The sequence below is a fragment of the Stegodyphus dumicola genome, chromosome X1 (genome assembly GCF_044657685.1).
Source record: "Stegodyphus dumicola isolate Sdum_Otavi_A_Nest chromosome X1, ASM4465768v1".
NCBI lineage: Eukaryota > Metazoa > Arthropoda > Arachnida > Araneae > Eresidae > Stegodyphus > Stegodyphus dumicola.
In genome coordinates this window covers 255,529,963-255,556,391 of record NC_140780.1, presented here as the reverse complement: position 1 = coordinate 255,556,391, position 26,429 = coordinate 255,529,963, and the positions used below count along the sequence as shown (strand labels likewise).

The 26,429-nt window shown below is 34.6% G+C and overlaps 1 protein-coding gene across 1 annotated transcript in view; it reads right to left on the bottom strand.

Annotated features, from left to right (window-relative positions):
• Positions 1 to 26,429, bottom strand: part of LOC118189738 (uncharacterized) — a 115,299-nt gene that overhangs the window by 17,718 nt on the left and 71,152 nt on the right. The window contains exons 4-5 of the mRNA XM_085807546.1: positions 11,946 to 12,011; positions 311 to 430 (exon numbers count right to left, since the gene is read on the bottom strand). Of these exons, the coding sequence (XP_085663672.1) occupies positions 311 to 430; positions 11,946 to 12,011 (186 nt within the window). The remainder of the gene's footprint in view (positions 1 to 310; positions 431 to 11,945; positions 12,012 to 26,429) is intronic.

Below are 26,429 nucleotides of genomic sequence, written 5' to 3'. Positions count from 1 at the left end.
AAATGAAAAATAAGTAACTTTAAGTTTTTGCATTTAAACTTCCCCAGATTAAAAATGCATGCTTGATTTTGAAGACAGTAAAAAAGGCGTAATGGATTACTATATTGCACAACTATGAAGAAATTCATTTTCTTATTTTATCAAACAGTATCGGACATTATCTTAATCAGCTGTGACAGAACACACTGGTAATTACTCAAATTCACATAAGTTTGGTTGGCAAATAGCGTTGAAAATTATATTGTCATTATCTGAAAAGTTTCACAAAGGAAGTATGGAAAAAGACAAAAAAAAAAAAAAAAAATATTACTTCTGGTCCTTTATATGGAGTTCCTTTTACTATCTCTGGAGACGCGTATAAGGGACTTCCACAAAAGGTATTCATTCTTCTTCTTTCATCAAAAACATTCGATAAGCCGAAGTCAGCAATCTGAAAGCATAAAAGTAAATTCTCATATTCCATTCAAAATAAGTAGAGATTCATTTATCTAATAGAAATGGATAAGAACGAAAGTTATTTAAGATAAGAGTGGGAGCAGCAATTTAGTTCAACAGATCCGATCTTAAAAGTGAAAACGCTTATTTAAAGAAATGCATTAAAAACTAGCATACATCAAGAGTGCGTGCGTGTATAGAGTTATGTTCAAAATTAAGAGTTCAAAGACTTTTTTGAGTTTCCCAAAACATGCTGCACTGATATTAATAAAATTTGGTGTTGATAAAGCGTAATATAAAACTTCCATATTGCCAACTGCGAACTTGAAAAATCGCACATGGGATTCAAAGGTCTCTCCTCTATATCTCTGAACATTCAGTGAATCTCTGTCAAACGAATGGGATGGCGTTTGCACATAAGCACGATGCTTGTCCAGGTCATAACACCTCTGTTGCCGTAGTAGTCCCTTTCCTTAATGTTGGAGGAAAGATATCTGATTGCAGGTCCTCTCCAAATGAAGGTACATTGAAATTCAATATCTAGTCTAAATCTAGACTTATTACTGAAGAGAACTTGGACGCACTCAAGCTGGGGTTTGAGGCTCATGTCCTTCGCATCATGTCAGATGCTCCTTTTTACATGAGTGAATGAATCGAGCCAGAGAGTGGTTTACCAGCAAAAAAAACCCTCTCTCAGGAAGCCCTTGAGGAAAAGTAATTGTTAAAAGTAAGGCTCCAGTATCAGCATAAACCTCTTGGACTGGATTAATTAGATTATGTAAAAACACTTAAGGACTACATGCCTAAGAGGAAAGGGATGCTTTTGTGGATGATTTTCTAAGTGAAACTTGTTCAAATTCATGTGACTGATGAAGAAATGCACGAAACATCCTATGCAGCCAGTCTAGTCTTCGGAATTTGAACGCCATAAACCTCTTGATAGAGCTGTGTGAAAAGAGCTGAGTCCTCTGACGCGTGGCTTGAAAGTGCGAAATACTGCTCTTGAATGGGCGACGTGATTCTCAGACACCTTGCTGCAACGCTTCTGAATATGAACTGGCTCGTTTGAAATTGTTCTTGCAAATTGCAGACGGTATTAGGCATTATATTCGGATCTCTTGCAACCTGAAATTGGAATCACCCTACCTCTAAACTTCTAACGATTCTCTACCTCATTCCGTCGTCTGACTTTGGCGGTTATTCATTCTTTTCACCGCTTATGAAATGCAAGGAAATTTCTCAGCGAACATTATGATTACAGCCGATGTGTTGTAGCGAAGTAAACACAGAACAACAAATGACCAGTTATCGTATCTACCGCTGCAACAACACATTTACATGTTACGAGTACAATTGAGTATCCTTATTCCAGCGCGGCTGTGTTATTTCATTACATACAAGTAGTTTCTAATTTTTTAGGCGTTATAGGAATCTATGCCCAGAAACATCAGTCAAAAGTACTAGAAGTAAACGAATGAGCGGAAATAAAGAACAGCAAAAAAGCTATTACAACATATTTATTAGCCAATGCTTGCAATACGACTAAGCAATATGACGTTTACAAGATCACAGGTGTTTTTCAAAGATTGTTTCGCCAGGAATAATACGCACCTCACGATATCGATTCTTTGATTAACTAACAGGAGCAAACGTGCTAGTTCTGTTGCAGACCCGCCGAGCTGCCTCGACGACTTTCGAGACCAGGTCAATGTCAAGTGCAACCTGGATCTCGTAGACTAGACCATGATGCAATCGGTCGAGGACTACAATCAGTGGAGGCATGCCAACTGATCGTGGCCATGGAGGGGGTCGCCCTCAAACATCGAAAAACATTTTTAACATATTTAACATTGGAAGCTGAAACTGCTGAAACTGTGTCTACCTACAGTAAAGTGATTACACTGTGTCTTCTGAGATCAACTGCAGCGTTCCTAGGGTCAAATTTTGACAGTTAGCGATCTTATGACGAAAATAATAACAGATAGCTTAAAAAATTCAGTAGCATACATGCAGAGAATAATAACAAGTAGTGTAAAAAAGTCAGTAGCATACATGCATGCCTTAGTATAAAAATAAAGATTCTCAAACATCAATGACTTAAATGGAAGCATTGAAATTAAATTCTTCGATAGCCGGTCACTCGCATAAATACGGCACTAAATACGTATGCGACATTAAATTAGTAGATTCAAGTTTATTTATAAAAGGAAAACGTGTCAGCAAGGTACGATTTATTTTAATAAGATGTTAATATAGTAATAATAGGATACTGTGAAAAAGTGTGTGTGTGTGTGATTATGGCAAAGCCTCGAGGGCTATCTGCCTAAGGGGAGGGATGCCTTCGTGGAGGACTTTCTAAGGGAAACTGGTTCGTATACACGTTACACATGGAGAAAACCACGAAAACGCTCATGCAGCCAGCCCGTTTGCGGGATTCGAACCTCGGACCGAACTACCAGTGTTCAGCGATTTTACCGCTCGGCCGCTGGTGGGCCCCTGTGAAAAAGAAAAGAAGACAGAATAATAGTCTATAAAGTCAGTTCGAAAGTTGCCAGCGTTCAGAATAAAATATTTCTACTGGATATTAATCTTCAAACCGGATCTAGGCGAAAGCATTTCTAGGAAAATTTCGTTATTACTTTTCCCTATTATTTTGGAGTGCGAGTTCTCTGTCGTTTCAGAATTGCTCTGAACTTTCATTGGCTATGCATTTCTATCAGTTTCATGTTAACAGGTGTTTGCATTTTAAGTTTCAAAACTGTTGGATTCATATGATATAGAAAGAAAGATACGCATATAGATTGGACTTGATAAAAAACTAATTGCATTTCAAAATTTGTCATTTCTGTGTTGTTTAGCAAATTTTATTATATATTTCAATGCATTTAATTTCAACTTGGAAGAGAAACACATGAATGGAATATTTAAAATCAGGATTTTAAATTACTTAAAATTAGATTTTAGATGAAATTAAAACATTTAATGTCATTCGAAATGAGCAAATAGCAGTTTTAACCTGCATTTGGACAAAGCATACAAATAGTTCAATATCAACACGGAATTAATCATGAAAGTAATGAAATTTATTTCTAATAGATGACAGTTAGTTATATATATTCTAAATTGATGTTATGCTAATATAATGCACAGTCACTCCACGTTTATAGAGTTCAACGCTGTTTGATAAGAAATTGTTTTATGCTAATAATTAAAAGATATATATGTATCAAATGATGAAAAAACACGTTTTAGTGACTAAAGAAAGAGATGTATGACCATTCTTTCAATGAAATTGCTCATAAAAATTAATTAGAAATTTAAAGATTTTGAGTGTTTAGTTGAACTTTCAGATATCAATCAACATCATACGAAAATCTCAGGAGAAGGGAAAAAGAGCAGTTTTATGCAAAATTCAAATGAAAACTTCGTGTTATATGAGCTCTGATAAATGTACAAATTAAGTGTAGCAACTATACAATGTTATTGGTATGCATAATATTAATATATTACTGTAATCAACAGCTAAAATTTGCTGTCTGAATGTTAAATAACGAAACAGGAATGCAACTGCTTGACTTAAATTCACTAACTCAGGCAGATGTTATAAAAATGTTGTGACGGAAAACGACTAGATCTGATTGAATGAGGTCAATGATCTGTGGAAGAGCCAGTATTAGTTCATAAATTGTTCCCAAGAACGCAAAAGTATCTAATGTAAAAATTTAAGACTCTCGAGAAATTCTGCGGGTGCCCGGATAGTTAAGTGCTTAGCTTTTCAGTTTTTCAGGAAGTTTGGGAGAATTCTCTGATAATGTAGGTTGAAAAATCTTAGGAAAACGTAACTCGTAAAAAATTATCTGCTACCTAAAGCACAACAGAAACCGTAATTTACGCTAATTTAGCTTTGCTTAAGAGAAGTTAAAAGTGTTAGAGAGCCGGATATCACAGCAAACGTACTTATTTTGCTTACAGAAAAATTCTAATTAATAAATTCTAAAATTTACTAAGATCTGTTGATTTTATTCGGGTATGAATTTAAGATTAATGAAATGTTATTTTTAATGAAATGGAAGCGCAGGGAATATGATGATTTAAATTCCCTCGCTTGTTTCATAAATAATTTTTATTTTGTTTGTCTCAGTTTTGCGTTCTATATAAATGTGTAATTTGTACATATATATATTATATATATACTTTTTTGAGTAAACATAAAAAAATAGGCCGATATTGTCAAATTATAAATATCCAATCAGTTTTAATCAAAACATTTTCGAATGAGAAAATTAGAATATTGAACTATGTGACACATATTTTGAGCAAGATGTTATTTCCAAAATTTTATATTTTTCCTTTCTTAACTTCAATTTATTTTAATTAATTTGTTTTTAATTTAATTTCTCCCCAGATCAAATAATCATTTGGAGGATGTTTATGGTGGAGATCTGTCATTTGGAAGTAGAGTAATTAAGCATTTAAATGACACAATGACCTAACAAATGAGAAAATTCTCCGAAAAGATAAGCAAAGGCAGAAAAGAATCACAAGTGGTTATAAAGATTAATACTTGTCTCTAGCGATTGGCATTTTGGGTGCTAGGCAGAAGTCTCTAGAGCTTCGAACAGCCGCTGAAACATCTGCATCAAGAAATATTATGCTGAAATGACTTTTAAGAGAAAGCCTTTTATGCAAGGCATCTCATAATTTAGCACATTTCAATAGGTGCACAAAAAGACAAGAATCAGCAAAACTAAAGTTTTATTGGTGTTATTTATTATGGAATAAGTCATAGTTCTTTTTAATTTCTGAATCTTGAGTGCACCTGTTGAGAAACAAGCACTTAAAATCCACTTCTTATTAGCGAATGTTATCATTATGCCTATCGCGGCATTGGAAGGCGGCACGTAAACTGAACTATTGGGAAGTATTGACACGTAAACTAAACTATTGTGAAGTATTGAAATGTAAACTGAACTATTGTGAAGTATTGAAATGTAAACTGAACATGTAAACTAAACTAACTATTGACATGTAACATGTAAACTAAACTGAATATTGACATACAAACTGAACTATTGCGGGATGTGAAGGCGGGGTATAAATTGAACTATTGAAACTTTTGTGAATACGTATGCGGACATATCCGAATAGGTATTCACAAAAGTCACAGTAATTGCAAAGCGCGATACCGAGATAGAGATTTCAGAGCTCTGCATAAGGTTGTTCAAAGGTGCATTTAGTTCTGTTGTGTGTGTGTGATAATGTTTCTCTACGCAGAAGGTATGGGACGTTCAGAAAACGAATAGGTAACGAAATCTCTAGATTTATTTACAGCAGAAAAGCCTTGGGATGAAGTATGTGAATCTTCCAAGATGTCAAACTACCGCCGTACCTCAAAAAGGTCTATAAAAGCCTTACCACATGCGGTTTCTTTTTCGTGGTATGTTCGCGGTGTGGCTGGAAGTACATCCAGCTAGCAAACAGGAAGTCTGGCGCTTGAATTTCGGCAAGGACATTGCTGGCGTTTCATGTTTCCTGCTCAAATAATGACTGTACAAGTGGTAGCAGAACTAAAATGAAGTGGATGATAATTCGTCACAACCCTGGATTTGGTATATTAAGTACCGTCTTCCCCAGTCGCCTTTTAACTGGGGATACTGTAAAGTATTTTTTCCTTACTGCACGCTTTCGTTGTGTAATAGAAAGCACGCCCGGCTATCAATCGAGAGTGGTCTTTGCTGATATTTCCCGTTTCCTGCTACGAAATAAACCTCGTGACTGTGCGACATGACGCAGTAAGTCAAAACTTTTAATCTGGTTTAATTAATTCAGACTTTAGAAATAGTAGCAAAAGCTTTAAATAAAGTATTTTATCTTTCTTTACCTTTATTTCTGAGCACAATAAATATAGTTGCTAGTAAGTAGGCAAATAGTTCTTTTATATTGATAAAATATTTTCTAAGACTATCTAATGGTTGCGCAAAATCTTAGTTTTCGTTAAAACAGTTTAAGTAAACTAAACATGGTTTCCTACAAACTTTTAAACACAGATACTGTTTCCAGCAATTTCATTTCACATGTATGTACATCGGGACTAGTTGCGCTAGGTGTATCTTTTTACTTCGAATAAAACTGTACTGGTATTCAAAATTAAGAGAATTTTCTCATTTGGTGGATTATCTTCAAAGAGGATCGGCAGATTTTAATGGAATTTGCTATGAACATAGGCTGATATAATGCAAAAAAATACACCGCATAACAGGTATGATACACACGCATGGTCGTACGTGAGGTTCATCGCTGCAAGACAGTCTAAAAAAGAGGTTATATGATTGAAAAAGGAAGAACAATAATAGGGGTATTGTGTTCTGTAATACAGCTCACGTAACATGACAGTTATGCAGCTCACACAAACTAGACAGTTTATAAGTCCGTTTGGCAATCGGTCCCATTCCTAAAGCAAGGCTGTTTCTAGTTTCTGGAGGGTTCAAAGAAAGGGGAAGGCAAGCTTCAAGTGTCCTTTCAAAAGTCCCTTAGTTATATTCCATTAGGCTTTGATTTAGAAATCTGGCTGGCCATTTAGTATCCTCACCTTTCAGAAAGTCATTCACCAAATTAGCCCTATGGAGAATGTCGTCCTTCAAAATGAATTGGAAACCAATTGCACTACAAGCGCCTGGATCCAGCCACCGCCCCTGTTCTTATTGGTTGCCGTTTATGACGTCAGGCTGAAAAAATTCCATTATATGTTTCGTTTGAGTTATGTCAAGGGGAACTTACATTAATTTGACCTTGGTTATGTCCTGTATTAATGTGAATTTCTGCAATGTAACAGAATATTTGCAATTAAAACAAACATAACAGTATAAGAAAATATGTCGCCACTTTTTATTTAAATTGTTAAATGTTAATTGGAATAGATAAAACTTTATGATGCGTAAATATCGTTTGGCTTAGCATCTGTATTCAGTGCAATTCGTAGCGCTATACTGATATTTAGGAAATACGTTGTATAATTTCATATAGCAGGAGACATGACTTTAAAAAAAGATTTGCTTCTTCAAGATAAAAAGGATTTGCTTCTTCAGCAACGTCAACAAGTCTTACTGTATAGACTCTTGAGTCTTACTTATACTTGAGTCTTACTGTGTAGAATAATCTTGTCTGCCGCAATTTTCATGAACTAGCGGTTTATTTTACAAAAAAGTGTTTTTAAAAGCGATATATAAATGTAAAAGCTAGTTATTTTTTCATAAAAATTAACTGCTTGTTAACTAAACAACCTTCCTTTCATTTATTAATTGTTTGCTAAACAGAGATTGTTTGGAATCAGAATTGTTCGCAGTCAGATTAATTTTTTACTTTCTAATTTTAGGCATTAATTTCTCTTCATTTATGGTAAAAATTAGATAAAGTGATAAGACATTTTTAAAGCACTTCTAACATCGTTTATTAGACTTTGTCAGTTGAAGTTATCATGCATTTTTATGCATTATTGTTTTGCTTCTTAACATTTATATCTTATCTAAGTGTTTATTGCCAAATGACTTCGATATTCATCTAATGACAAAAAATATTGCTAAATAGTTATCGACTGCACATCGAATTGTACCTTTTTTTCTAATACCATGTATATTAGCAATATGTTTCTGAAGCTGCTTTCTATTTTTGTAATTTTTTTCGCAAATATGGCAAATTATTCTACTACTAATAACATATAGTGAATTTTTGAGTTTCCGTCACCTATCGCTTCGTCCGTTTTAGCGCTAAAATGGCCTCAAGTTTATGGTGCGCAAAAATGCCGCGGGAAATTCTGTTCGTCACTATATGACATTACAAGTCGTGTCCAATAAGAGGTGGTGGCTGGGGCCAGGCGCTTGTAATTGCACCCCTGAAAAAGCAAACATAGGGCTCTGAGAATTCTTCCCTACACATCACAGCAGTCACAGAGCTTTTGTCGAATGCGCGTGAGTCAATTCAGTATGATGTGTGTGTGTGATTATGGCAAAGCCTCGAGGGCTATCTGCCTAAGAGGAGGGATGCCTTCGTGGAGGACTTTCTAAGGGAAACTGACTCGTATATACGTTACACATGGGGAAAACCACGAAACCACCCATGCAGCCAGCCCGTTCGCGGGATTCGAACCTCGGACCGAACTACCAGTGTTCAGCGACTTTACCGCTCGGCCGCTGGTGGGCCCAATTCAGTATGATACATGTCTTGATAATCAAACCGCTGATTCTGTGCTCGTTCCTCTCTAGGATGCTAAAGAACATCCGTCTAGAATCAGTGGTTAAACTGAATTGGTGATGTATATGTGAAAAGAATTTTTCTCCACTGATGTCGATGTTATCTACACAGTCGATGTTAACTACACAATGCTAAACTGACTCTCTTATGCACCAGGTCATTCTGAAAATAGAGAAGATCTTAAAGCCTTATATTCACCTTTTGAGGGATTCAGTTGCTCCCCATATCTTTTTTATGGATGACAGCATTCGTCCACACAGCTCTAATCTGGTGGATTATTTTTTCAAAACGAAGAATATTAACCAGATTGATTGGCCGGCCAGATCTTTAGAACTAAAACCTCTAGAATAAAGCTGTGACGCTTGGGGAGGCAATTATGACTCACCTTCCTTCTACTAGGACTTTCAAGAACGTGAGAAGAGCGTTATTTCAGAAATCGGACCGCCTGTCAAAGGGACTCATAAACTGCCTCGTTTTTAGTCCGAAGTCAAGCTATGATAGCTATGTGACTGTTAGAGAGGACCATGCTCTTTATTAGCCTCTTTGTTTTATTTGAAACTGCAGTTCCGGTTTTAGACCTTCTTCCGCCTTTAAGCCAATCATACGCGTGTACCACTGTTATATGTCTTACATTTTTGCATTATATTGGCCTATGTCGATACTAAGCTTCATTATAACATATTCTGGAGATAATTGAACGTGTGTTGAAAATTCTCTTAGAAACAAAATCAGCTATAAAATTAAAGGCAGAAAATTAATAAATAACTAGACGAAACAATACTCAATATTACAATAATGCACACAAATGCGTTTACAGGTATTTTAAAGTATTTACGGAAATTTACAGCATCATGCGCAGTTATATAACTGCAAAAAGGATTGTTATCTTCACTTATTTTTCTGTTCATAATCAGCTCTTTAAGTAATATTTTTTCTGAAAAAAATGGAATCAAGTTGCGTTTGAGCAGAATATTTTATTGCTATCTAAATTAAAATCTAATAATATCATTAATCATTTAATGAATCCTTTCAAAACTTTAACTTTTTGAACTACCCAAAAATTTTAGGCAGTATTGTTTTCTGAAAAAGGTAGCCGAAATCGATGACAGTTCTTTCTTTTTTTCTAATCAAAAGAATTAATTTTTAATTGGTAACTTTGAAGCAAAATCATTATAAAAATAGCAAAAGCAGGGATAATTGCTATTTTGCCATTTTATAATAGTAGCCCCTTCATTTAATTAAGAAGTAACTCTAATTCACTTTCCTAGACATTGTTTAAACCTTCATAATTATTTTAAATGACAGTATATATACTTCAAATAAAAGCGACGGCAATATGCCTGACATTCGTTTTCTGAACAATTCGACTGAATATTCAGTTAATAGTGATTCAGTTAATGAAATATAATGATGTAAAATTACTTCTCCTCTGCAGTAGCTAACTTGCGCTACTTGGGAGAACTACAGACTTCCTTGTAATCGTATAAATTTTAATATAGCTCAATTTGATTCGAAAAATACTCCTAATAGAGTAAATGTTTGTGAAACATACGTTTGAAGTCTGAATGCAGCACTGTTTTATTTCTCATTGAAACATTATAAAACTAAGAATAGTTATAAGACTGTTAATTGCTTATGTCCATGATTAAAACTTCCTATGGAAAGTAATTTTGAATTCTGTAATAATCTCGGCACATTTGGGTTTTTACCTGTGACAAAATCCAAATGAACTCTTTCTTAAAGTTAAAAATATGTGCTAATAACCCAGAAAAAAGCATGAAATGAAGTTAGTTAACCATTTGACGTTATGTAGAAAAATTATATTAGTCAAAATGCTTTTTTTTTTTTTTTTTTTTTTTCTTTCTTTTTGCGTGTGAATTTTTCTGCTTGATCTCGTTTTAGAAATTTGAGGCAAACGCCTTTCGTTAGAAAATATCTCCACTCCAGTTTGTTTCATTTCACATTTTTTTTATATAGATATTTCTCTTCCTCCTTCTCGGCACTTTACGCCTTCATATCATTTAAGCTGAACAACTTAAAGCAATGCCTTCCCTTTTCTTTCTGAATTTTCGCTTCTGCTTTTCTCTTCTATTATTTTTTATAGGGTAGAAAACGTTTTCAATGCAGAGGGTCTTCAACTTATGACAGTGCGGATAAAAATACTTTATGTTTCTGCATGCGTTAACAAAAGCGTAAGTGTGCTCGAATGCAAATAATCAAATGGCAACAATAAGTTACTGTCTATAATGCACAATATATGAGACAATGAAAACTTTGCTGCCATTATTTATTTCTTCGTTGTTACATTTTACAAATTTATCATCTGTATATATGCATATAACCCAACAGCATATTTAATATTTTAGCGTCTTGATTATCGTTTGCTATTACTTATTTAATAAAGGCTGATTTTAGTTTCGAATTGGAGTATTTAATATTTGACATAATCGCAACTTTCTGAAACTTTTTAATACCAAAATCTTCGAACACAAAAAAGTTCACACCATACCAAAGGTCACCTTTTCTTCATTTTGAGCAAATGACTAACAGGAAATTAGGAAATAGTTCTCAATAATCGATTTTAAAATTATAAATGAAATACATTACGTTGTTTGTATGAAAAAATTATAACATAAGATAAAAATATATAGAACTAAGAAATTATTAATTATAGTATTAAAAGAGAGCTCTTGCGTTTTAGATGCATTTCAATTCAAAATGTTAGATTTCCTTAGCTTTTCAGCCATTAGAAATTTCTTTAGGTCTTTTCAATAACATACAAGAAAAGAAATTTGCAATATTGTGCGCTTATAATCTCCTCCTCCCCCCAAATAAAGAATTGCTTCCAAAATATCTTAGTATTCTAAATCTGTTCGTTTAAACTGTACATTAATTCAACAACTATAAATTTTGAATACTAATAATTAGTCTTAAAATGACAAATCATGTTTAGGAGCATAAATTTACGCAATATAAATCATTACTAGCGTAATGTTACTAGTATCATTGTTTTTGATACCTGGAAAAATCAGGCACGAATGCAGTTTTTAATTTAAGACGTGCGCAAGGACTGTGTTGTGGTAAATCTTCAAGATAAACAAATTAATGGTAAAATTCATTAAAAGAGTATGTTAGCGTTTCATGAAAATTTGCAACAGTTTTAGAAGGCACCATCAGAATATGTGTAGGAAGAATTTTGAATCTTAAATAGACCAAAAATACGTTTTTTCGCCAAATTTTATATTCGTCCTGCAAAATATTACCTGAGCATTTCCTTCTTCATCCAGAAGTATATTCTCCAATTTTAGATCTCTGTGGCAAATTTGATTCTGAAAATGAAAACAGCAATATTAATTCTAGGTATTTAAGGAAAGAAATATTTTACATAAATTTTACCATACAGTAGAATATATTAATATTTTATTGTACTTGAAACATATATTAATGATTTTATAGTTACAAAAATACAGTCTTTGTCTTCTTTAACTACAGAAATATGACCTTCTTCTGAAAACATTTACTTGACGAGATACTTAATTATCATAAGCAGAACTCTTTAGACCTTTCGGCTTTTTAGTGAAATGTTAAAACTATATTTATCGATAAACATAATCGTTTTAATTCATACATATAAAATATGAAATTCAGTAATATCCTTCCAGAACTTTAAAATGTATTGGACGAATACAAAAGATTGCATTAATTAAAATTTTAAACGTTCAACAGGTTCTAGGCCAAACCTTGTACAAAACTTGTTAAAATCGTGTATCCAAACGTATATAATACCTACCTATCTATAGGAATAGACAGATAACTGCGTTTAATGCAAGTAATTTGTAACTACATATATATATGCATCTTTATTATCATCGCGATGCACTTTATTATCATGGCGTCGGTTTTTTCTAAATAGGTAGACAAACAGATAAAGACAAACTTTACATGCATATAAATATGTAGTGCAGTTACAATCCAAAACATAACTCCTCCTTAACAAATTTGTGTCTGCAATCTTCTTACTTACATTTGTAGCACAGTAAAAATAAATTATCAAACAGCAGAGGCGTGTCAGTCCTGCACTACTTAAAGAAAATTTTGTTGTCTAGGACGGATGAATGAAAATATACTTGAAGAAAGCTGGTTGGATGAATTATAGAGGACATGACTGCTCATTTGAATTAACTGAACACTTGTCTTTGAGGCTAAAAGCAACTATTAACTGACGTTTCAATGATTTTGAGAATATATTGCAATATTTCCAAGAGCATGAACTGAATTTCTGTACATTTGTTACACGATTTTTAACTGACATGACCTATGCCTAGAACTTGAAGACAGAAGGTAAAAGTTATGATCATATATAATACACAAATAAAATCTATTTAGTAGACCTTTATAAGTTATACCCGTCCAAAATTTCTAGCCCTTCTCGGACATTTATTTCTATCATGGCGTCGGTTTTTTAGAGTGCATATATTTACGATAAAATTTTCTCCCATATGAAACATCGAAGAAGAAAATAAGAAGAAAGATATTTGACGAACATTTAGAATATGATCTTCGTAATTGCTGCCATGTCTATTAAATGTGAAATACACTGTTGTCATAAAAAAAAAACCCTTCGGAGATTTTTATTTAATGAAATTTTAGGGTTATTATTTGAAGCTGTGCGCTCGAGATTGGGATGATTTAAAACAACACAGCTCTCACGACTACGGTTACAATTACAACATAAATTTTCAAATGCAACATCCATTTTTTTCCTGCACAAATGGACCAGCACATTGAAAAACCATAAGCGCCTTGTAAGATCACAATCTTGTTAGTTAACATAAAGTTAAAATGAGCTTACGAGATAACCTGGTGACTTCTCGCACATGCGTAGAAGAATCCTAGCACAGAAGAAGGGTAAAATAACACTTCATTATTCTCCAAACTCTTAACATAAAATGCACTTCGTGCTTACATTAACACCGACGACTTGCGGTGGAATTTAAGAATAGTTTACAATAAATTCAAAAATAAAGAGTAACAATTTAAATTAAGGCTAACAAGGCTGACTCAATAACTTTGATACTATTGCTATTATTCTGGAATGCAGCGGGAAAGTCAAAGACTCAATAACCTAACCGGCGATGCACTTTATTAAATGGCCAAAAGGCGTATCAGAAGCTCCGCGTAACAGCAAGGTCGACTCGTAACGTGCGCTGGCTAGGGAAATCACGCTCTGAATAATGCTTTGATGCTTGAGTTGCGTATTCTGGTGTTCAGCAGGAATTTATCCTGCTCTTACCAGAGCTTATCACGGAATCCCACTAGGGGCCTCACCCATAACGGCTCTTCAGAATTGTTTCGCCATAAAGATGTGAACACTTGAGATTAATAAAATGAGGCACGTTGTCTCTACAGCCTCACTGCCGGTGAAAGTACTTCGAGATTCGTCCATTTAAATACTCACTTCACTTCACTTTACTTTAAATTTGCATCCTGGCGAGGAAATGCGAGGGGAAAATGAAAGGTTCAGGAAAGGTAGCAAAACTGAAAATAATTTGTTATGCAAAAAAAGGGAAACACCATAGCCTTTGGAAGGATACACATTTGATGAAAATTGCCTCCCTAAAACATTTGCAAAGAAGAGCAAGACCACAGCAGGACCACAGCAGAGATACAGGAACACAGCAAAGAGGAGAGGGAAGACAACTTTTATTAGAATTACAAGTTTTCAATATGCCCACCTTCGCTGGTGCATACGGGAGATTATTGACAACAGTGACGAAAGTAACATCGCAAGAGGAATCTTAAAAATTCACTTCATTATTCGCCAAATTATTCGCTCATTATGGCATCTTTCAATTCTGACAGATCTCGTGGATTTGATGTATACACCTTAGATTTCAGATAACCTAGGGGTCAAAAATACATTGAAGTTAGTTTGGGGGATCGTTGAAGTAAAGTCTGAGCATCGCAGTAACGAAAAAAATTACAAAGTTACGGAAGATGACTCTATCCTGAATCGCTGTACAAGTTTCACTGCGAATATGCTGAAATATATGGTGAAAATATTTGAAGCATAATACTTAAAACACAAAATTTAAAAAAAATTAAGTTTAGGGTAAATTGATAACAGTAGTTCGTATCTCTGAGCAGTTTCAGTATCGTAAAACGTTTGCGCAAGTGAAATGTGGGGATATATTCCTTCATTTAATATTAAAAAAAATCTTTTTCGAATTTTTCGTCTAAATAACGTTTTTATGCCTTTATTTTTCCCTTTATTTATTGTAACTTGCAATATATTTTCAAGTATTTTTTATATCTCTTTAATTTGCATATTTTAAAAGTAAAAGAAATTTATTTTAGGAACAATTTTTAATAGTTTCATCTTTAATATCTGGCATCCTGAAAGTTTGCTTTTATGTTTAGCTTAAAACCAGACTTTAGAAATGACATACTTTATTAGGCAGGTTTAAATCCAGTTCTACGAGTTAATATTTGTATTTAACTCCTTTCTGAGAGTGAAAGGATTGCTTATAGATACATAATGTTTTTATGGTACTACAGCTAAATTTTCTAGATAGCTGATATTTCAACCAAATCTTTCCCTACATCAGGTTCAAAAGTGGATAACACTTTCCTTATTATTTGTTTATATTACATAAAAGTAGGCAGGGCTCTACGATAAACCAAGTTAATTTTTTAAATAACTTAAGTAAATAATTTTTATTGATTTACAAATACTTGTAGAATAATATCTTAGTGAAACAATGTAGGATAATATGAGATATGGAAATCTATAATTATTTAGCTTTAAATAAGCTTAGAGCACTCGTAAAATTAGGATGTAGTTAATCCAGGATGTCCTTGATTTTGTTCTTTATTTCATCTCTCTCATATGAAAAGTCTGTCTTTTACGAAATAAAAACTAGAATTATATAGGTATAAACATATAATAATAAATACTAAACCAGAACTGAAATAATTCTAAAATAAATATTATGTGTTTTCTTTTTATGTATGTAATAGAAACTTTTCTTATTTAATTAACGCAATCAACTAACAGATTACCCATTTGGTATGCATTAAATTCTTAATATGACGGCAAATTAATAACAAGATTTTAAACGAAATTTGATTTTTGATAGTGCACTGCTTCTCAATGATGAAACAAAATATGTGAAAGATATTCAAGGTGTGCTTAATAGAAAGCTGAACATTCAGAATAAAGGAGATTCAAATCTGCATTTAGATTTATGTAACGATTTACTTTTCATTGAGATCATATATTATCCTCTTTAATGCATCGAAAAAAAATAACTATACCTCTTTTTCCTGCATGCAAAGGTAGGTCAGCTTTCTTATGACATTTGTATTATTTCAGAAGGATCACATAATTAAATAACTACCTTACCAACTCTGAAGTAATTCACGAATGACATCATAATTTTTAAAAATAACTTATGAGGGAACTTAAACCACATGTTGATCATTTTGACGTCAGAATAATTTTTAGTGACGTAGTTTCCACTTATCCGACATATAAAATACATCATGATTTATTGGCACAGTTGTTAGCTATATGTTTCCGACATATTTTTCAATTAAGATTAATATATTGCTCATAACTAAATAAAAACGGTATTTGAATGCAATATAAATTTAAATAATATTTTTTAAGTTTTTGAAATTAAAAAAAAAGATTTCGTTTTTACAAATCATAGCTGAACAGCATAGAGGTGCCGGCACTTATATGGCAGTCATCTATATGCAGCTATCACAAAAGTTTGATTTTCATAGCGGCTCCCTGGCGAAGAAGTATCGACACTTTCATGAAGGTTGTTCCCTCTCTTCCCCGAGGTGCTCTACATGCTCTTGAGTTAAAAATTATCTTCATGAATGGACAAGCAGCCTAATGTACAAGCCCTTTTGGTTTCTCTCTTTTGGAATATGATCCACTTAGATGAAGATACTAGATGATTTCTGAGGAAGCATATTATCCAATAGTCCCCTTTCCCCTTTCTCTCATGTGGAACCTAGCACATTTTTGTTAGTATTTGCTTTAGGAGTATGTCAGGAGTGGAGAGTGAAATTCAGGCACTGCCCATTTTTGCAATCGATGATGATGACCTTGAAAGTATTGAGCATATTATCTCAGTGCTTGTTAACTCATGAGCTACCGAGAAAAATACAACAGGAAAATACAAAAAACAACAATGAAGCATTGACAATAGATTAAATGGAAATTTAAAAAATGAAGAGGGATAAGATCCCGGGGGCAAATTTTGGAACATCGACATGAAGCGCATTGAAATCACAATGTGATTCCAACAGTTACCTTTCTGCTTTCCTGGTTTTTGAATTTTTAACGTTCATATAGAAATTATGGACAGTCATCATTAATACAGTCATAGATACCGCCTGTTTTCAAGTCTTTGTAATAATATTAAGAATAAACCAGAGTGCGTGAACTAGTTTATTAAGAATATTATTTTATTAAGAATATACTAGTTTAATTTCTTTGGGCTCTTTTTTGTAGACTATTTTTGCTATTTTTTAGAATCATCTTAATATTTTGTTGATGTCTTGCATTTTTTTCGAATTTTCAAACTAAATTAAAATTTTATCAGACTGTTCCAAGAATGAATATTATTAACTTTCTGTTATTATTCTTTCTCATAAAGCTGTAAAGATTATTCTGTATTTTATTTTGGAGCAAAAGATATGCAAAATGAGAAATGTCCTCTCCGAGATTTGAACTCAAGGCCTCCCAGTTGCCAGCCGGAGATGCTTTCAGTTATACCACGGGAAGGTAAAATAGATAAGGAGGGGGAAAATATCTTTCTTTACTCGCCCTCTTAAAAGGCGAATGGGTAAGAAGGTACTAAATCCCTAGATACTGGGCTGACGAATCATCGTCCACGACCGTTTATAGTGCCACTCGAAGATTCTGTTTTAGAATTTTTTTGGAGTCAGGAAAGATAAGCCAATCAGCTATGCTTTGGCCGGGATTCGAACTCCGGCAAACAATCGGACCTTCTGATTGTTAGCCGGATGTGCGTTCCAATTACACAACGAAGGCACGAGATAAGGAGGAAGAAACACCTTATAGAGTTCACTAGACTGCATTCAAGGAACTATTGCAGACATATTTTAAACTGATATAGACTGCCTTTACCATTAATATAGACAATCAGATTCTAATGCTGTGATATAATATTATGCATGTATCTATCTATATATATATATATATATATATGTAAGCTATAAAACCTTTGGCCGAAGTTTATTAACAAATTGACAATAGACCTTTAAATTTCTAATTTTTAATTAAAGTACAACCCTTTCAATGAATCTTCGTTTTCTCTGCAGCAACTGCAATGCAGTAACTCTTGACCAGTCGCTGTGCAGGATTAAAACAAAGCATTCTGAGATTATTATTAAACTCTCTTTTTCGCTGCCTACGCTTGCTAGCTAAAGGTTATCTGCTTGGCTGCTTCTATTAATTAGTAAAAATGTAATACGCCGTAATTAAAATTATGGAGTGTAGATTGTCATCATTGCGCTGTCCCATGTCATAGAGTAATCAAAAAGTACGAGTAATAGTGATATGTTTAGCTTATCAAGTGATTCTGCAATTCTTCAGAAGTTTCCGTGATCTTCTACTACGTAATCAATATTTCTGTGATCTTCTAACTTCAAACAAACAATAGTTAATGTCTTCACTAGTAAAAAACTCATCTAACATAAAATTATCTGCAACGAAACAAATTTTTATCTCATATACATAAATGCAGGTGGGGTCATAAGAAAACTTCCCCGATATATGAGCCCCTAGCGGCCTATCTTCTCAACCAAACGAAATGAAATTTTAGATTTTGTTATTTGAAGGTACGTATTCGAGACTGTGAGGATTTAAGAAAAATAGAGCTCTCACGGTTGCGGTTGCAGTGAAAACATTTTGAAATTTTCGAATGGAAAAACCCACCTTCTTCCTACGAAAATTGATCAGAGCATTAAAAAATCATAAGTGCCTTAGGAAGGATACACGTATAACGAAAATTGAACGGCCTAAAACATTTGCAAAGAAGAGCATTGTGAAGAACCAATGACACCAGAGAGGACAGGGGGGAAAACCTTCTATTGGAATTACAGATTTTCAGAGTGCCTAGCTTTACAGGTGATAACGCATTGCATATGGGAGATTGTTGACAACATTGACGGAAGTAACACTACAGGAGGAATCTTTATAAATTCACATTTTATGGCATCTTTCATTTCTGACAAATATCGTGAACTTGATGTGTACATCTTAGATTTTCGATAACGCCAGAGCCAAAAATACATTGAAGTTAGTTTGGGGGATCGTGGTGGCCACGAAACTACAGTATTGCGAGAGATGACTCTAACTCGACTCGCTGTTGCAGCGCTTGCCGAACACATGCGGTAACTTGTGGAGAAGCGCCATCTTGTATAAATATGATGTCATTAACGACATTTCTCTGCGGCAATTCTGGAATTATGGAATTCTGTAACATTGTTGTATACCGAACTATTGTAATGTAACTCGTTTTCAAACCCGTGGAAGTGACGGGCCGAAAGCCAATATGCTTGCGATGGCTCATCAAAGTCATTTTAACTTTGTGTGAAGGCGCAAGTGCCAGATCGTGAGGATTTTCGTCAGCCCAGTGAACACAGCTCTTGGATTTTACATTCCCAGTTAAGGAGAAATGTGCTTCATCCATCTATAATATTCGAAGCGGCCACTTGCTATCTTCATCATATTCGATGAGGAAAGGTGATAATCTCTTCTTTGCAAATGTTTTACTCAGGCAATTTTCGTCATATGTGTATCGTTTCAACGCGACTTACGGTTTTTCAATGCACTGATTAATTTGAGCAGGAGAAAATAAAAAATTTCGAAATGTTTTCAATGTAACCGTAACCATGGAGCTCTCTTGTTTTAAATCATTACAGTCTCGAGATTATACTTTCAAATAACAATATCTGAAATTTTATTTTGAATGGCTGAACGGATAGGCTACTAAGAGTTCATATATTGGGGAAGTGTTTTCTGACCGCTTTGTATATAGATATATATTTTCAAAATTAATGTTCCTCTCTTGATATTTACATAACTGTCATGACACAGATATTTACATAATTCTTCAGGAAATAATGATTTCAAATTTGGAAACCACATCTTATTATTCACTAATAGGGATAAAGCTAAACTGAAACTAAATCACTCTGTAAATTATGCAGCCCCAAACTTTCATCTTATACACCTCAGATTTAGGTCTTGCTTCCTGTTCTGTGAACAGTTATCTCCTTACCTCTCTTTCATCAATCGTGCCATTATTACTATGTAAAAAGGCACAAATATGATCAAGAACTGAGGTAGACTGCGCCCTGTGTGCTGTGGGACTGAAATTAAAAATATGCTTCTGAAGGACTTTTCTGTCCAACTATGAACAACGAATCTTTTGAATGTGAGCAAAAAGGCCTAATTTTATGGTTCAAGCAGTAATATTCTCATGCTTAGGTAAACCTTAAAAATTAAATTTATTTCACTCATTCAATGGTATGAGGGAAAAAAATCGATTTCAAAATTCGTTTTCTTTTTTGAAATAAACGAAAGTAGTTTGAGCTCCAAGATTCAAATGGAATTTAAGTTTCGATTTATTCTTTAAATCTACCTTAAAGCATTGTCATTAAAAGAATACATAAAAACTCATATTAAAGTCACTTTCAAAGATGAATATGGAAAAATGTTGATTAGTTCCTTTTAGAGAAAACGTTTCATGGTGCATCTGCTGCCTTTCTTTCCAGCTTGTGCTATAGTTAAACATACGAATATCTTATCCTCATCAAGAAATCTACAGTGAAACTAGCTCCGTATCTTTGGCAAAGATTTCGAGACCTTTGTTTGCAAAAGACTAGACCTTTACCTTTCAAGATCAGATAATAACAGTTGGAATTACGTTTCCCTACTTTCAAGGCAAAACAGTCTATGAAGAACAATCATCTTTAATCCTCTTGTGAGCGTAGTTATAAATAACTGGGACTTCAACAACATACCTGGCGTCCTCACATAGACTGCGTTCTAAAACGAAGGTCGTAGAGTCCCAATTCTGTTTCATTTTACTATGTGTATTCAAATGTCAAAAGGAGACAAACTACTTTAGTCTATTGTATAGCTAATCTTGAAGTGTGCGGTGTCTATTAACACTCAAACCGTCGAAAGAGGTACGGAAGAAAAATGTTTAGCTTACAAAGATATCATTACTTACGAATTAAAAATCCTTGGAAACGCGAAATCTGAAAGAAAAAGTTCTAATTTCGAAATTCTACATACTACAACCTTATCTGTCATCATTTTAATTAAACTATCTTGTAAGGTTTGAAAATAGGCAGATATCTCTCATGCGTCATTTAAAAGTTGATAATAAAATTTTAAGGTTATTCTTTCATACTTTCAAAAAATATCATTTTACTGAACTCTGGAGATAAAAATTACCATTCCATACCAGTTTAAAATATTTTGTTTGTATCTCCATGTACAGTTTAATAATTTTATGAAAATCGAAGATAATAAAGAGTACTTAACAGCTAAATTTCATTGCTTTCACTGCTAGATGAACAGTTTTTTTCTACATAATGCGCATATTGCATAATGCAGCCAGTGAAGGGAACTACATTGGTTATCATAAATTAAAGAAAAATCACAAAAATCACGATTACTGAAAAAGTTACATGTAGAATTTTATGAAACTTACCCACAATATACAACACATAGTAAGGTATAAAATAACATAAAAAGAAATTACCAGATAATTATGGTAGTATAGAAATTAGCCCATGTATAAAATGAACAAATCGAAGATGTCGGTTTGCTATAGTAAAAGTACCTTCAATATGGAATATAATCGCCTCTAGAAGCAATACAGCACATTCAGCGATGTGTGATGCTTTCAATTATGCGGTCTATCAGTTCCATAGGAAACGAGAGCCATTGCTCTTGCAAAGCAGTTCCAAGCACGGCAAGGGTCTAAGGGGGCGGATTGAGAGCAGCTAGACGTCTCCCTAAAGCAACCCAAACGTGCTCGATAGGATTCAAGTCTGGGGATCGAGCTGGCCACTCCATGCGCATAATTGTTTCTTGTTCAAGATAATCATATACGATGCGAGCCATGTGTGGCCTTGCATTGTCGTACTGTAACAGGAAAGCATCACCTATCGCCCCGGCATATGGGCGCGCATAAGCATCAAGGATGTCATCTCTATAAACATGAGCATTCACGGTTCCCCTTGGAAAAACATGGAGGTCTGTGCGTCCACCCAAAGAGATGCCACCCCAAACACAGACACTGCCTCTTCCGTATGTATCTCTTTCACGGATGTTTGACGGATGATAACGGGTTCCAGGTTCTCTCCATATCAAATAATGCCTACCATCGCGTTCTAGACTAAACCTGGACTCATCCGTAAAGAGAATAGCCCTCCATTGCTCAGGCGCCCAGTGCACATGCTGTCGTGCCCACTGCAAATGGTCCCTCCTATGGCGTGACTTGAGCAGCATGCAAATGGTTGTTCGCCTCGCATACAGACCACCTTCATGAAGCCTTCTACGCACAGTTGACGTTGACACCAACCTTCCGGTGGCTGCAGCAAGGAAGGATCTAAGAAGAGTCGGAGTAGCGGTTCTATTCCTGAGTGCACATAATGTCAAATATCGGTCATCGGCGCTCGTCGTAGCAGTTGGCCGTCCTTGGCTGAACCTAACAGGTTTCAAATCTGCGTCCAAAGTCTACGAACCACAGAAGGACTCAAATTTAGCCATCTGGCCACTTCTGTTTGACTTTGTCCTGCCTCTAGTCTCCCAATGGCTTTCTATCATAGTTCTGCAGGCAAATGATGCCTGGAGATCATTGTTACGAATCGGCTATCTGAGATTTCTGATGTCACTATCACAGTGAAATATGTGTACTTGCTCTCAAACATGGACTTTTATGCTCCTCGCAGATGACGTATTCCGAGTGCAGCGACACTAATTTGCATGTTGGAGTTTTACTCAGCTACTCTTACTTGGCAACATATTCAAATTTTACACGGTTTGGCTTATTTTTGAGGGAGTTATCGCTAATTTTGTGATTTTTCCTTAATATATGATAACCAGTGTATATGTTGAAAAACCCCGCAAACGATTTGTATCGCCGCTAGAGGGCGCTTCTCTTCTGAGAAAAGAATATTAGTTCAGTTTGCGACGTAGTAGGTAGTGAACCATCGATGCAATCCAGGTTATTTTGTAAATAAAATTATTATTTTTGTAGATTGCTGAATTATTGGCTTCAATTAGATTTAAGTATGATCATCTCTCTTAAGGAAGTCAAATAATAGAAATATAATGTTTTACTATACGCTCCCAAGTAGGTAGAAAAGATCAAGCCGAAGGCTATCGTTTAGCAAAGACATAAAAGTGCAGAAAATGAAGTTTGCATACCTCTTAGAAAACTTATGTAGCTATATTATTAAAGTATCACACTGATCATTGCGGTAAAGTGTTGATCAGATCAGTGTGTTATGCAAAAATAAATTTTTTACGCTACCCATAATACATGATTCTTAAAATAATATATAAACAAGCAGTATGTTTTGATACTAAGTGGGAACTATAAAATATGAGAGATTAATATGACGCATGAAAATTCGGGATTAAGTATCTGTTATAAGGTATGAAAAATACATAAACAGCATATCGATGAATTAAGAGAAAACAAAATTTACATAAATATGTACTGAGATACGAGGCACGTATTTAGCTCCCTAGTGTCATTATGAGTTTTATTAAGTGTTCAATGCCATGTTTCATTGCGATTTTGAGTTTTCAGATTATTACTATTTTTAAATTTTTAAACAGATTATGTACCCATCCCATGTGCTACAATTCTTCACGGTTAGTTTCTCAGATAATAATTAATTTTACGTACATTCGAAAACATAGTGATCCGGATCACCTAGCTTTCCGCATGGACTCCCTCTTCTGTGAGAGTGAAGTGGTATGTCATGATAGTAACATAGTAAATAGGCCATGTTCCGTGAAGAGTTGCGTCATGTGCGATTTTCTGCTTATTAGTGGTCGCTTTTGGGAAAACGTCATAAACTCTCTGGCGATTTTCACCGGTACCAGCTTTTCTTTCCCTTCTAATTAAAAGTCGGTGAATTTGCATTTTGAGGTATCATTCAACACCAGAAATAATTCTTCGACAATTGTGAAAGTTCAATACTCTCCACGCATGTAATTTTGTAGAGTCATTAGGTATTTTTGAGGCAGAAGACATGAAAAACGCGCAATACCCTCGCCGAGACTCGAATTCTAGACCTCTCGAGTAAGCGTCGAGTTTAAATCCAATTACACCCCGAACGCATGCTGGAAGAAAGGAGAAAATACCTTATATACTCCCCCTTTTAAAAGGCGGTGGTGGCGAATTATCGTCCACCCCCTTTTTTAGCTCAGGCGCATCTTGTAGAGTCATTATATATATATATATATATATATATATATATTTAAAACATGAGACGGGAAAAATCTGCGATGTCCTTGCCGGGACTCGAACCCTGCACCTCTCGAATACGCGTCGAGTATGTTTTCAATGACACAATTTCAATTTCAGGCATTTAATGTTTTCTTCAGAATGCCATGCGAGGATAGACGTATGAGCATCCTCGCATGTGTTCATGAGCATGAAAAGACTGCTTCAGGATCATTTTGGTAATCTCATCATCTCTCGTAATTTTCCGTTTTCATGACCTTAAGTCTCTCATTTAATTCAGAGGGATATCTGACTCTGAGTTTATCTAAAGTCTACCAGAATAATTCCTGTGCAATGAGTGGCTGAAAGAAATTCAGAAATGCCAGCTGTATGTTTCGTGCCGCAGTTGTCTGCCTCGTTGGCAGTACGTAGCGGGTCATTTACAGCAGTGGTGGCAATATAGAACATTTTTTAACGTGACGGTATTTAAAAAGTTTTTTTTTTCACCTTTACTTGTCATTTTTTACTTCCTGTTCGATTCCTGTGTCTCTCTTCCGTACCGCCATCTAGCTGTATTGAAACAGATATTCTGTTTTGTTCATTCTGCAAATATCGTTCCTATGCCTTAAGGTCGTATCTCACATTCAAAACATTTCGGAAGATCAACTCTTTAGAACGAGATGAACGAGATTTTAGAACGAGATTTGCATCACACGATATGAAATAGCCAATCACCGAGAATAGTTCAGGGGTTACCAGGTAAGAGAGAAACTAGTTTTCCATTACAAATGATAACTGATGGCCAAGGATTCGATGCTGATACCTTATTTTGGTTGTTGAATACAAAAACTTAAAATTTTTTAAAAGAGTAAGGAAAAAAACGTGCGTCTTTCTTTCAGGGGTAAAAGAGGTAGAAAAGGGTTTGAAACAGTTGTTCGTTTGAAATAAACAGATTTGCGATGCTAACCTTAAGCTCCTGACAATCAGGTAGAATCTCATTCCATCGTGTAATTCCAGTACAGTGAAACCTCGGTTCACGAATTTAATTCGTACTTGAAATCAACTGAAGTGTTCGTAAACCGAAATTATTTTTGTCCATAGAAAATATTGTAAAATGGAATAATTCGTTACTAAACCATAGATTTAAAATTTACGACTGTACTTTTAATACTGTACAAAAGCAAATGAAATCATTATATCTAAGACAGAAAAAAGTAAACACACTTCTAAATATATAAAAGAGACAAAAGTAAGTTTTTTCGCAGAGATTTACTAAGGAAAGTGAACGAAAGAAAGTACGAAGGAAAGTGGAAATTGATGAAGAAGAGAAGATGTTATTGCTCTGCACAGTCTGTTTGAATGAAGGGTCCCCTTCCATAAAAATGCTAGGTAACCTTTGACTAGCATCTTTGTCTTTAGCGCCCCTCACCTTTGCTTAAGATTCATTGAGCCTTCATTTCTCTCAGAAGTTTTCCAACGTGATTTGTTGTCGTCTACGTTTTAAAATATTTCTAATGTGAGACACATGGAACTGCTACTGAAAACGCGTTTGCTGTTGCTTGCTACTGCTTTACCATGGGGATATTGTAAGGATCCTAAGTTTTACTAACGTTTACTTTGTTTTAAATCTTTACTATCATTTCTTATTTTCTACTTCCGGCCAGAATTAAAAGCTTTAACTTATTTATGCAAATTTGCCTTGCTAACGCCAAGTACTTAAGTTGTGGCTTTTTGCCAAGCAAAAGAGAGGAAGGAGCTATTAGAAGCAGGCCGCTTGCCATAGTAGTTTTACTCGGTTGCTGGTTGCCTTCAAGGCCAGAGGTTTAATCCTCTTGATAATTTTAAACGTATCGTAGTGTTAGCAGTTCTCTGTACTACATACGGCTTTTTGTTAATATACGGCCAATCTTGGAGTTAGGCACTTGTTTGATTAATCCAAAGTTAGTTTAGTTAGAGTTTAGTTAATATTTTTATATTCTTACGTTCAGAACACAAGTGGTTGGTCTCTGTATTCCGAAGTCCGGAAATCATTGTAAAGAGAGAAAAATAAAGGGTTTCGTATACCCTTCCTGTGTGTATTGTCTACTTCCCAAATTTATTGAACATAGTTTTAGTAAGCTCCCTGTTCCGAGTCAGGACAGTAAATGTTCCCTAAGCAAGTAAGGAGGAACACAGAACCTGATAATATCATTATGCGAAACTTTAGATTTTGCGCAAATTTTT